The following is a 13,063-nucleotide window of genomic DNA, read 5'->3' as shown; positions in this document are numbered from 1 at the left end:
ACATGTTATGGGTGTATACCAATCTCCCACAGTGTGTGTTTGGATAAAAACAGGGACTGACGGTTAACAGAAAATAGCAAATACCACACAAGATGTTGTAAAACACCAAATGGTGCCCAGATCCTGAGACAAGCTGTCGCTGCCAAGAGGTTCTATCTCTCTCTCTCTCTGCAGTGTGCATTTTATTCCACATGGTGGGGTGCTTTCCAAACTCCAGCACCATGCTCTCACACAGGGCTGTACATACAGTTGAAGTCAGAAGTTCAGATACACTTAGGTTGCAGTCATTAAAACTTGTTTTTCAACAACTCTACACATTTCTTGTTAACAAACTATAGTTTTGGCAAGTCGGTCAGGACATCTACTTTGTGCATGACACAAGTAATTTTTCCAACAATTGTTTACAGACAGATCTTTTCACTTATAATTCACTGTATCACAATTCCAGTGGGTCAGACATTTACATACACTAAGTTGACTGTGCCTTTAATCAGCTTGGAAAATTCCAGAAAATAATGTCATGGCTTTAGAAGCTTCTGATAGGCTAATTGACATCATTTGAGTCAATCGGAGGTGCACCTGTGAATGTATTTCAAGGCCTACCTTCAAACTCAGTGCCTCTTTGCTTGACATCATGAGAAAATAAAAATAAATCAGCCAAGACCTCAGAAAAAAAATTGTACACCTCCACAAGTCTGATTTATCCTTGGGAGCAATTTCCAAACGCCTGAAGGTACCACGTTCATCTGTACAAACAATAGTACGCAAGTATAAACACCATGGGACCACACAGCTGTCATACCGCTCAGGAAGGAGTCGCGTTCAGCAAAGGACCTTGTGAAGATGCTGGAGGAAACAGGTACAAAAGTATCTATATCCACAGTAAAATAAGTCCTATATTGACATAAACTGAAAGGCCGCTCAGCAAGGAAGAAGCCACTGCTCCAAAACCGACATAAAAAAGCCAGAATATGGTTTGAAACTGCACATGGGGACAAAGATTGTACTTTTTGGAGAAATGTCCTCTGGTCTGATGAAACAAAAATAGAATTGTTTGGCCATAATGACAATCGTTATGTTTGGAGGAAAAATGGGGATGCTTGCAAGCCGAAGAACACCATCCCAACCGTGAAGCACGGGGGTGGCAGCATCATGTTGTGGGGGTGCTTTGCTGCAGGACGGACTGGTACACTTCACAAAGTAGATGGCATCATGAGGAAAGAAAATTCTGTGGAAAAATTTAAGCAACATCTCAAGACATCAGTCAGGAAGTTAAAGCTTGGTCGCAAATGGGTCTTCCAAATGGACAATGACCACAAGCATACTTCCAAAGTTGTGGCAAAATGGCTTAAGGACAACAAAGTCAAGGTATTGGAGTGGCCATCACAAAGCCCTGACCTCAATCCTATAGAAAATTTGTGGGCAGAACTGAAAAAGCATGTGCGAGCAAGGAGGCCTACAAACCTGACTCAGTTACACCAGCTCTGTCAGGAGGAATGGGCCAAAATTCACCCAACTTATTGTGGGAAGATTGTGGAAGGCCACTCGAAACGTTTGACCCAAGTTAAACAATTTAAAGGCAATGCTACCAAATACTAATTGAATGTATGTAAACTTCTGACCCACTGGGAATGTGATGAAAGAAATAAATGCTGAAATAAATCATTCTCTACTATTATTCTGACATTTCACATTCTTAAAATAAAGTGGTGATCCTCACTGACCTAAGTAAGACAGGGAATTTTTACTAGGATTTAATGTCAGGAATTGTGAAAAACTGAGTTTAAATGTATTTGGCTAAGGAGTATGTAAACTTCCAACGTCAACTGTACAATGCATGACTAAAAGTATGTGGACACCTGCTCGTCGAACATCTCATTCCAAAATCATGGGCATTAATATGGAGTTGGTCCCCCCTTTGTTGCTATAACAGCCTCTACTCTTCTGGGAAGGGTTTCCACTAAATGTTTGAACATTGCTGCGAGGACTTGCTTCCATTCAGCCACAAGAGCATTAGTGAGGTCGGACACTGATGTTGAGAGATTAGGCCTGGTTCGCTGTCTGCGTTCCAATTCATCCCAAAGGTGTTCTATGAGGTTGAGGTCAGGGCTCTGTGCAGGCCAGTCAAGTTCCTCCAAACCGATCTCGACAAACCATTTCTGTATGGACCTCACTTTGTGCACGGGGCATTGTCATGCTGAAATAGGAAAGGGCCTTCCCCAAACTGTTTCCACAAAGTTGGAAGCAAAGAATCGTCTAGAATGTCATTGTATTCTGTTACTTTAAGATTTCCCTTCACTGAATCTAAGGGGCTTGGCCCGAACCATGAAAAACAGCCCCAGACCATTATTCTTCCTCCACCATACTTTACAGTTAGCACTATGCATTGGCCTGACCTTGCTTCCAGAGGCAGTTTGGAACTTGGTAAGTGTTACAACAGAGGACAGACGATTTTTACGAGCTACACGCTTCAGCAGTCCCATTCTGCGAGCTTGTGAGGCCTACCACTTCCCGGCTGAGCTGCTGTTGCTCCTAGACGTTTCCACAATAGCAGCACTTACAGTTGACCAGGGCAGCTCTAGAAGAGCAGAAATTTGACAAACTGACTTGTTGGAAAGGTGGCATCCTATGACGCCACGTTGAAAGTTCATTCTACAGCCAATGTTTGTCTATGGAGATTGCATGGCGGTGCGCACAATTTTATACACCTGTCAGCAACGGGTGTGGTTGAAATAGCCGAATCCACTAATTTGTATATATCGTGTACTATATGTCAGACTTCTATGGCACCTAGTGGTGTGAGGCATTTGTGCTGTGTGTGTGTGTGTGTGTGTGTTGTTGACATGGGGTAAGAGTGTGACAGTGTGGATGGGGACAGCCACAGGCCACTGGCTAGAGCTAGACTAGCTAATCTCAACTCGATCTGATCTGAGGGCAGACACACACACACACGTCTTCCTGGGGCTGTTTAGACAGGGTGACTGCATGGTCATCTAAGGACTCGACCTTTCTCCACATCACACTGGTTATCAGACAACTTCTCCAGAGAGTAAATATCCCACTCTGTTGGTAACACAGACATGGCAATCTGATAAACGGAAAGACCTTAACTAAATGTTAAACAGGTGTAACAGATATAAAAATGGATAATCAAATCACATCTACATTGTTTTACCTCTTTTCATATAATAATTCATGAATTGGATTATACTTATCAGTTTAGAATATGATTAAATAAAACAAAACATTTTACTTAACACAATATAAACGATTTCAAATAACAAAATAAACAGTAACTATATTATGCTACGAAATAAAAAGTATTGTCATTCAGAAATGACATACATATGATTCTATGATGATCAGAAATACATTACAAGTATCAATGATTGAATTGGACATTATTTCAACAGAACTGCTGTAGCTGTCTCTTAGTCAGTGTTTCTCTGATAGGAACACCACAAAGACGTCTTATGGAGGATAAAGGAGGCATAAAGACTGTTATTATGTCCACATATGTAAGGCATAATAATCGGCTACCAAGTCACGCTTCAGTGTGTGTGTGTGTGTGTGTGTGTGTGTGTGTGTGTGTGTGTGTGTGTGTGTGTGTGTGTGTGTGTGTGTGTGTGTGTGTGTGTGTGTGTGTGTGTGTGTGTGTGTGTGTTTTTCAATAGCGGGAGACGTGGGGGCCTACCTGATGCCATGGTAACAAAACATTTATCCATAATAGCGTTTGATGGCACGGACAAGAGCATCGCCAGCAGGCAAATTAGTGTTAATGGCAGGGAGTGCAGTGTGGAGGATAGCAGTGTTTCTGTGTACGTGCGGGTTTGCATGTGTGTGCGTGTGTTTGTGTGTGTCAAATCAAATGTATTTGTCACATACTTTGTAAACAACAGGTGTAGACTAACAGTGAAATGCTTACTTACGGGACCTTCCCAATGACACAGAGAGAAACAAAGAGAAATAATAGAAAAATAATAATAACACAAGGAATAAATTCACAATGAGTAAAGATAACATGGCTATATACACGGGGTACCAGTACCGAGTCCATGTGCAGGGGTACGAGGTAATTGAGGTAGATATGCACATATAGGTAGGGATAAAGTGACTAGACAACAGGATAGACAATAAACAGTAACAGCAGTGTATGTGATGAGTCAAATGAGTTAGTGCAAAAAGGGTCAATGCAGATTTATTTCGTTATTTTTATATTTTTTGTACCTTTATTTAACTCGGCAAGTCAGTTAAAAACAAATTCTTATTTACAATGATGGCCTACCATATAGTTAAATAGTTAAACAGTAGATACCCGGACTAACTAATTAGTAGTGTTATGGCTTGGGGGTAGAAGCTGTTCAGGGTCTTGTTGGTCCAAGACTTGGTGCTTTGGTACTGCTTGCTGTGCGGTAGAAGCAAGAAGAGACTATTTAGGGCCTTCCTCTGACGCACTACCCTCTGTAGCGCCTTGCAATCGGCAGTTGCCATACCAAGTGGTGATGCTGCCAGTCAAGATGCTCTCAATGGTGCAGCTGTATAACTTTTTGAGGATCTGAGGGCCCATGTCAAATCTTTTCAGCCTCCTGGAGGGGGAAAAGGCATTGTCGTGCCCTCTTCACGACTGTCTTAGTGTGTGTGGACCATGATAGTTCCTTAGTGATGTGGACACCAAGGAACTTGAAGCTCTCGACCTGCTCCACTACAGCCCCGTCAGTGTGGATGGGGGAGTGCTCAGCCCTCTGTTTCCTGTAGTCCACAATCAGCTCCTTTGTATTGTTGATGTTGAGGGAGAGGTGGTTGTCCTGGCACCACACTGCTAGGTCTCTGATCTCGTCCTTGTAGGCTGTCTCATTATCGTCGGTGATCAGGCCTACCACCGTCGTGTCGCCAGCAAACTTACTGATAGTGTTGGAGTCGTGCACGGCCACGCAGTCGTCGGTGAACAGGGAGTACAGGAGGGGACTAAGCACACACTCCTGAGAGGTCCCCATGTTGAGGGTCAGCGTGGCGGATGTGTTGCTGCCTACAGGAAGTCCAGGATCCAGTTGCAGAGGGAGGTATTTAATCCCAGGGTCCTCACCTTAGTGATGAGGGGGCTCTATGGCATTGAATGCTGAGCTGTAGTCAATGTACAGCATTCTTACGTAGGTGTTCCTTTTGTTTAGATGGGAATGGGCGGTGAGGAGTGTAATAGAAATTGTGTCATCTGTGGATCTGTTGGGGCGGTATGCGAATTGGAGTGGGTCCGGGGTGTCTGGGATGATGGTGTTGATGTGAGCCATTCAACCAGTCTTTCAAAGCCTTTCATGTGAGTGCTACGGGGCGATAGTAATTTAGTCAGGTTACCTTGGCGTTCATGGGCACAAGGACAATGGTGGTCTGCTTGAAACATGTTGGTATTACAGACTGGGTCAGGGAGAGGTTGTACATTTCAGTGAAGACACTTGCCAGCTGGTCAGCGCATGCACTGAGCATGCATCCTGGCCCAGCGGGCTTGTGAATGTCAACCTGTTTCAAGGTCTTACTCACATCGGCTACTGAGAGCGTGATCACGCAGTCTTCTGGAACAGCTTGTGCTCACATGCGTGGTTCAGTGTTGCTGGCCTCAAAGTGAGCATAGAATGTATTTAGCTCATCTGGTAGGCTCACGTCACTGGACAGCTCGCAGCTGGGTTTCCCTTTGTAATAAGTGATAGTTTGCAAGCCCTGCCACATACGACGAGCGTCAGAGCTGGTGTAGTAGGACTCGATCTTGGTCCTGTATTGATGCTTTGCCTTTTTGATGGTTCGTCGGAGGGCGTAGCGGTCTTATAAGCATCCGGATTAGTGTCCCGTTCCTTGCAAGAGGCAGCTCAAGCCTTTAGCTCAGTACGTATGTTGCCTGTGACTCATGGCTTCTGGTTAGGATATGTACGTACATTCACTGTGGGGATGACGTTGTCAATGCACTTATTAATGAAGCCGGTGACTGATGTGGTAAACTCCTCAATGTCATTGGATGAATCCCAGAACATATTCCAGTCTGTGCTAACGAAACAGTCCTGCATCTGCTTCATCGGACCACTTCCATATTGAGCGTGTCACTGGTATTTCCTGTTTGTGTTTTTGCTTGTAAGCAGGAATCAAGAGGAGAGAGTTATGGGTCAGATTTGCCAAATGGAGGGCGAGGGAGAACTTTGATGGCATCTCTGTGTGCAGAGTAAAGGACTTTTCACCTCTAGTTGCACAGGTGACATGCTGGTAGAAATGAGGTACAACGGTTTTTAGTTTTCCTGCATTAAAGTAACCGGCCACTAGGAGCGCCACCTCTGTGTGAGTATTTCCTTGTTTACTTATACAGCTCGTTGAGTGCGGTCTTAGTGCAAGCATCGTTTTTTGGTGGTAAATAGACACCTACGAAAAATATAGATGGTAAACACTATGGTCTACAGTTTATCATGAGTTATTCTAACTCATGCGAGCAGAACCTCGAGCCTTCCTTAATATTAGAGAACGCGCACCAGTTGTTGTTAACAAAAAGACCGACACCACCTCCCCTGAGCTTCCCCGACGCCACCGTTCTGTCCTGCCAATGTATAGAAAAAACAGATAGATTTACAGTGCATTCGGGAAGTATTCAGATCCCTTGACTTTTTCCACATTTTGTTACGTTACAGCCTTATTCTAAAATGGATTAAATCGTTTTTTCACCCTCATTAATCTACAGACAATACCCCGTAATGACAAAGCAAAAACGGGTTTTTAGAAATGTTTGAAAATGTATCAAAAATAAAAACTTAAATATCATATTTACATAAATATTCAGACCCTTTACTCAGTTCTTTGTTGAAGCACCTTTGGCAGCGATTACAGCATTGAGTCTTCTTGGATATAACGCTACAAACTTGGCACACCTGTATTTGGAGAGTTTCTCCCATTCTTCTCTGCAGATCCTCTCAAGTTCTGTCAGGTTGGATGGGGAGCTTTACTGCACAGCTATTTTCAGGTCTCTCCAGAGATGTTCAATTGGATTCAAGTCCGGGCTCTGGCTGGGCCACTCAAGGACATTCAGAGACTTGTCTCAAAGCCACTCCTGCTTGTCTTGGCTGTGTGTTTAGGGTCATTGTCCTATTGAAAGGTGAACCTTCCCCCCAGTCTGTGGTCCTGAGCGCTCTGGAGTAGTTTTTCATCAAGGATCTCTCTGTACTTTGCGCCGTTCATCTTTGCCTCGATCCTGTCTCCCAGTCCCTGCCGCTGAAAAACATCCTCACAGCATGATGCTGCCACCCCCAAGCTTCGCTGTAGGGATGGTGCCAGGTTTCCTCCAGATGTGACGCTTGGCATTCAGACCAAAGAGTTCAATCTTGGTTCCATCAGACCAAAGAACCTTGTTTTTCATGGTCTGAGAGTCTTTAGGTGCCTTTTGGCTCCAAGCGGGCTGTCATGTGCCTTTTACTGAGGAGAGGCTTCTGTCTGGCCACTCTAACATAAAGGTCTGATTGGTGGAGTGCTGCAGTGATGGTTGTCCTTCCAAACTTCTTCCATTTAAGAATGATGGAGGCCACTGTGTTGTTGGGCACTTTCAATCCTCAACATAATGCTGTCGTCTCGGAGCTCTACGGACAATTCCTTCGACCTCATGGCTTGGTTTTTGCTCTGTCAACCGTGGGACCTTATATAGACAGGTGTGTGCCAATCAAGTTGTAGAAACAGCTCAAGGATGATAAATTGAAACAAGATGCACCCAAGCTCAATTTTGAGTCTCATAGCAAAGGTTCTGAATACTTATGTGAATAAGGTATTTATGTTTTTATTTTTAATAAATGTGCAAAGATTTCTCTACGTAATTGTAGATTGCTGAGGATTATTTTATTTTTTAAATCAATTTTAGAATAAGGCTGTAACGTACCAAAAGTCAAGGGGTCTGAATACTTTGTGAAGGCACTGTATATTTACCAAATCCTTGTTCAGCCTTGTTCCTTGTTCAAACTCTTGTTCAGTTCTTCAGATCACGTTGACAGGATAGTCTCGAACGGAGCTCATCCAGTTTATTCTCCAGTGATTGCACGTTTGCCAATAGAACGGAGTGTAGGGGTAATTTATCCACTCTTCGACATAGTCTCGTCAGGTATTCCCCACGCCGGCCTCTATAGTGTTGGAGATTTGGGCTAATCAGCATTATTTTGCCTCCGACTCATTGAAGTAGAAGTCCTCGTCCAAATTGAGGTTAGTGATAGCTGTTCTGATGTCCAGACACTCTTTTCAGTCACAGGAAATGATGGCAAAAACATTATGGGCAGGAGCCCGTAAAACGTCCCCTATTCTCTCCCGCGCCATGTTTGCATGTGTGTATGTGTCGTTGACCCATGTATTGAGAGGAGATGGAATGAAAGGAATAGGGACAAAATGCATTTTCATCAACATTGAGGGAACAATGACTTCCCTAGGACCAGTGAAAGTGTGTGAACATTTGTGTAAGTCCATGCGTGTTCATACATGTACGCGTGTATCATGGTTTTGGTGAGCTACTGGCCCCAGTGATACAGTGGTGATTGGGTCAGTATGGGCAGACCTGCCCAGCATGGCACAGAGCAGGAAGTAGGGCAAAGGAGATTATATGGCTGCTACACATTTCCCCCGATCTCCTGGGCTACATGACGCTCTGATGGAGAGATGGAGAGGAGGTGGCAGGGGGTGTGGGAACATGTGTTTGGGCAGGGGGTGAAAGTGTGTATGTTTGTGTGTGTGTGTGTACCAGTAGGGAACAGCTCCAGAGAGAGATACAGGACCATACTGCCACACTGCAGCAACCGTCTCCAGCCAAGCGCTTAAAAGATGACATCACCAACTCCAGGGAACTGTGTGTGTATGTGTGCTCAGAGGGCAACTGTGACACTGTTAAAAAATTGGCTTAATCAAAACATCTCCGAGCAGAACAGACCCAATGGAACAAACAGACCGTTTTCAGACTGTCTCTTTGCTTCCTGCTCTCCTGTTAGATTTAAACCCAGCTGCATAGTCAACGAATCCCATCCCATCACTTCACCTGAGCCTCTGCATCCAGGCAACTGCTTGACGTCCGCGGCCGTAATCAAATGATTTACCAACAATTGAAAAACAAAATTAAATACGCCTGCAACAATTTGATGTCGGGTGAAAATGAATAACCACTGTGAATTGGATCAGATGGCTCCCAGAAGATACTGAAAGCTCTGATCTCTCCCTTCTTCAAAACCAGATGGGCTTTATTGAATTTAATCCTGATTTCATAGGATCCACAGAGCATAATACACATTGCAAGATACTCTCTTTACAAGTAACCTATGATATTCAACCCATTTTAGCGAACCCACAGTACCGTAGTAACGGTTCCCAAACGTTCAACCCAAGCTTGAACAGTAACCCACTGGACCATTTGGTCCTAACCAGCCATTTTTGAAACACTGGTGTAAAGCACAGACTCACATATTGCACTGATTGTAAGTGGCTCTGGATAAGAGCTTCTACTAAATGACTAAAATGCAAATGTGACAGTGGTGGTATGTGGTTGTCTCACCTAGCTATCTTAAGATGAATGCACTAACTGCCAAATGACTAAAATGTTAAAGTGGAACTGACAGCGTTTTAGCAACATGAAATTAAAATTGTTCAAATACACACCCAGGAAGACATTTTTTTTACATTTCATGACAAGCGAGCACTTAGATATGGTAATTTTCAAGTTTTTATAAATTCATTGAATGTTTGGGATTGACGTATAGTCATTCATTTGTGAATAAATAAAACATCTGTCTTGTCCAGGACCAGAGTTTACGCAGACCGGTGCATGCTAACCAATCAGAGCTACAGTAGGCCTACATGCAAATAAGCCATTTGCCACACGGGCCTGCCATCATTCACCTTGAACTGGACTGTGTGTTTACAGGCAGCAGCAACAGTGCGACTTTAGATCATTAGAACGCATTCGCCAAAAGCCCCAAAATACACCTGAATGGATTTCTCCTCTTACATTTAGAAATTTCACAGTCCTATTGTTGATCAAACAACCATAACAAGGTAGGCTATCTCTCCCTCATTTGCCTATGCACATCAACAACAAGATCAACAAATAATGCTAGCCAGAGCGAGATAAGCTAAAATCTAACTAGGGAAAAATAGATAAACCCTCAAACTTTTTAAGCTAGTTGGCCGTCAAAATTGCATTGAAACAATGGGGAATAGTAGCCTGCTCATCCTTCTGCAGCTTGCCTGTTTTTGGAACTTGCCTTCCTGCCAGCCAAATACATTTGATTGACAACCAGTGCTTGACTTGGACTGAAATAGGTGCCAGTACTCATTTTTGGTGCTGGTACTGTTTATATTTAGGTGCAGGAGCTCCACAATACTTTTGAGCTAATATTCTATAGAGGTGCAGGAGCTCAAGTAGTAGAACATTTGAGGTGCCGGTACTCAGCTCCAGTGAGCTCCTGCCCAAGTCATGCACTGTTGACAACTAACAGATAGGCTAACTGTGGATAACAGTCATTCAAGTTCAGCACAGGTAGCTAGCTTGCAAAGCAATTCACATTTCTTGCTAGCTAACCAACTCTGGAGCTCTGTCAGAGTGAACACCAGGTTATGGACTCCAATCAAGCTGTAAAAACATCTCAACGATGAGCAATGGAAACAGGATGCACCTGAGCTCAATTTCGAGTCTCATAGCAAAGGGTCTGAGTACTTATGTAAATAAGGTATTTCTGTTTTTTTATTTTAATACATTTGCAAACATTTCTAAAAAACAGTTTTTGCTTTGTCATTATGGGGTATTGTGTGTAGAATGATAAGGACAATTTTTTATTTAATCCATTTTAGAAAAAGGCTGTAACGTAACAAAATGTGGAAAAAGTCAAGGGGTATAAATACTTCCCGAATGCACTGTATATTAATCATGCTTTGAACTGCATCCATCTATTCTGCCAACAATGCCTTTCTGTAAGTTAGGACATTTTGAGTCAAATAAAACCTATTTTTAAAACCTCTTATAAAGTTTGTTTTGAAGCATAAACTGGCAATTTGATGTGTTTTTACTGATATTTGTTTCATATCTGCAAAGTTGTTAAAACCCTGCAAGTTCCACTTGAATGTAAATGTACATATTGCAGCAGTGTCACCTCTTTGAGGCAGCCCATGAAGTTGTTGCTGACAGGAGACCCAGGCAGGTCGGCGGTACTGGGGCTTCCACCCACGTAGAAGAAGTCATCGGATCCCAGCATGGTGTAGTCCTCCTGGGTATACCCCGTGGTCGTCAGGATACCGTCAACCGATATCGTCACCTAGACAACGGGAAGAACCAGGAAGGAGAAAGTCCACTCATGACCATCTTGGGTTTGGGGGAGAAAGGAGGGTACGGGGGTCAGGGTGTAGGCAGAGGTTTATGCTTAGGTTAATCTAACAGGGACTAGGTTTTTGTCTCGATATTGTGTCTTAGTAATGCTTGCTAGTGTAGTGGCTTCAAGTGTGTGGCCCAGTCCCAAAACCTGGACCATGTCATTGGATTCCTCTGTGTTTCTGTCATGTACGTCAACTCTTACGCTCAACCAGGGCAGATAAAGAAAATATGTCATTGGGAATATTTTCTTTAACTTTGATGCAAGTTAGTAAATGAGGTTTCTTTGGGGATTTGGCATTTGGTTAGATTTGAAGGGTTAGTAGGAAGCCAACAACACCAAGGATAAATAGATTTTGCTTGTTTTAGTTGATATCTGGATAGTGGAGACATTGACAAGCATGCAAAAAAGGGATGTGCTGCTAATTCTACATATGAACAAGCCATGAGTATCATAGCCATGTTGTAGTTAGTTATTTTCTTAATAACAAGATGAGTTGAGTGAATGGGGTGCTAATACAAAGCAAGGTCTATCCTCTAAGTCAGCTGGATGGAACATGCCAAAGCCCAATCACTACACAGTCAGACCACACCAAAAGCCATGAGAGGGAGTTTTCAAGGGAGGTGTAGCATCACAATCGCCACTTCCACAAACATTCACCACACACAAATGACAGCGTGAATGGCAGGTGAGTTAAGTGTTAGCTAGGCAGGTTATTGGGAAAGCAAGGGATGAGGATAGTGTGAGATCGAAGGGAAGGATGGTGAAGTTTAGGCATGCCATGCGCCACTGTGTACTGGAAACAACTGTCAGAGCTCCCATTGATGAACTTTTGGGTTTTCTTTCCTCTTTTTTTGCAGTTGTAGAAAGCTTCTGGCAGTTTGGTCGACAGTCATCGGCCAAAACATAGGGAATGCAAAGGAGGTTTTAGTCAAACAGTAAGCCCTAAAGAAAGACTTGATTGGGAGGGCTTTGGAATAGAGAGGAAGAAGTTGTAGAAAGGAAAGCAGAAGAGGAGAGAAGCTAATGTGAGAAAAAGAAAGATGAACGGTAGAATCAAATCATGAACGATGGACGGAGAGAATCCAATATAAAGAAAGCCAAGAAATACCAACCCCATTTACACATTTTTTGGACAATAGTGTCTAGAATGAAGAGTCAAAGAAAAAGTAAGAGGGGAAGGAAGGAAGGAGCACACGGCAAACCCCAAAAAAAGGAAAATTGGAATGATATCTACCAGACAATGGAGTTTGTTTACCATAGCGTGTCCAATGCCTGATTGCTTTGAGGAAAAGGGGGAAGAAAGGAAATTAAATAGTGAACAGAGGGGTTGTTAATAAAAAATTAAATTAAATAAATGAATAAACAATGATGAAGAGTTAAGGTGTTGTTAATACAATAGCTGGTTAGGCAACAGTTAGTAGGACAATGACTCATTCCATGAGTGGTTAGTTCTGGTTTTCTACAAAAGCTTGTTCTCAGGGAAAAGAGAGAGAGAGAGCGAGAGAGAGAGAGGGTGATTGAGAGAGAGAGAGAGAGAGAGAAAGAATTAAGAAGATAAATAGAGAGATAAAGTGGGTAAAAGAGAAAAAGGGAAATATTTTATGGCATATAGCTCAATTTGAAATCCTGAGTATTCCATAGGTAGAGGGATGAACCTTGAGTTGACCTTGATGAAGTGATGATATAACATACATACTTACATAGAATATCAA

The 13,063-nt window shown here is 43.0% G+C and overlaps 1 protein-coding gene across 13 annotated transcripts in view; it reads right to left on the bottom strand.

Annotated features, from left to right (window-relative positions):
* nrxn3a (neurexin 3a) overlaps nt 1-13,063 on the bottom strand; it is a 437,173-nt gene that overhangs the window by 336,205 nt on the left and 87,905 nt on the right. For all 13 annotated transcript variants that reach the window (XM_029729379.1, XM_029729385.1, XM_029729374.1 and 10 more), the window contains exon 7: nt 11,133-11,294. In XM_029729379.1, the coding sequence (XP_029585239.1) occupies nt 11,133-11,294 (162 nt within the window). The remainder of the gene's footprint in view (nt 1-11,132; nt 11,295-13,063) is intronic.

This window comes from Salmo trutta, chromosome 33, assembly GCF_901001165.1.
Source record: "Salmo trutta chromosome 33, fSalTru1.1, whole genome shotgun sequence".
Classification (NCBI taxonomy): Eukaryota; Metazoa; Chordata; class Actinopteri; order Salmoniformes; family Salmonidae; genus Salmo; species Salmo trutta.
Note: the sequence above shows the minus strand (reverse complement) of the source record. Positions and strands in the feature narration are given on the sequence as shown.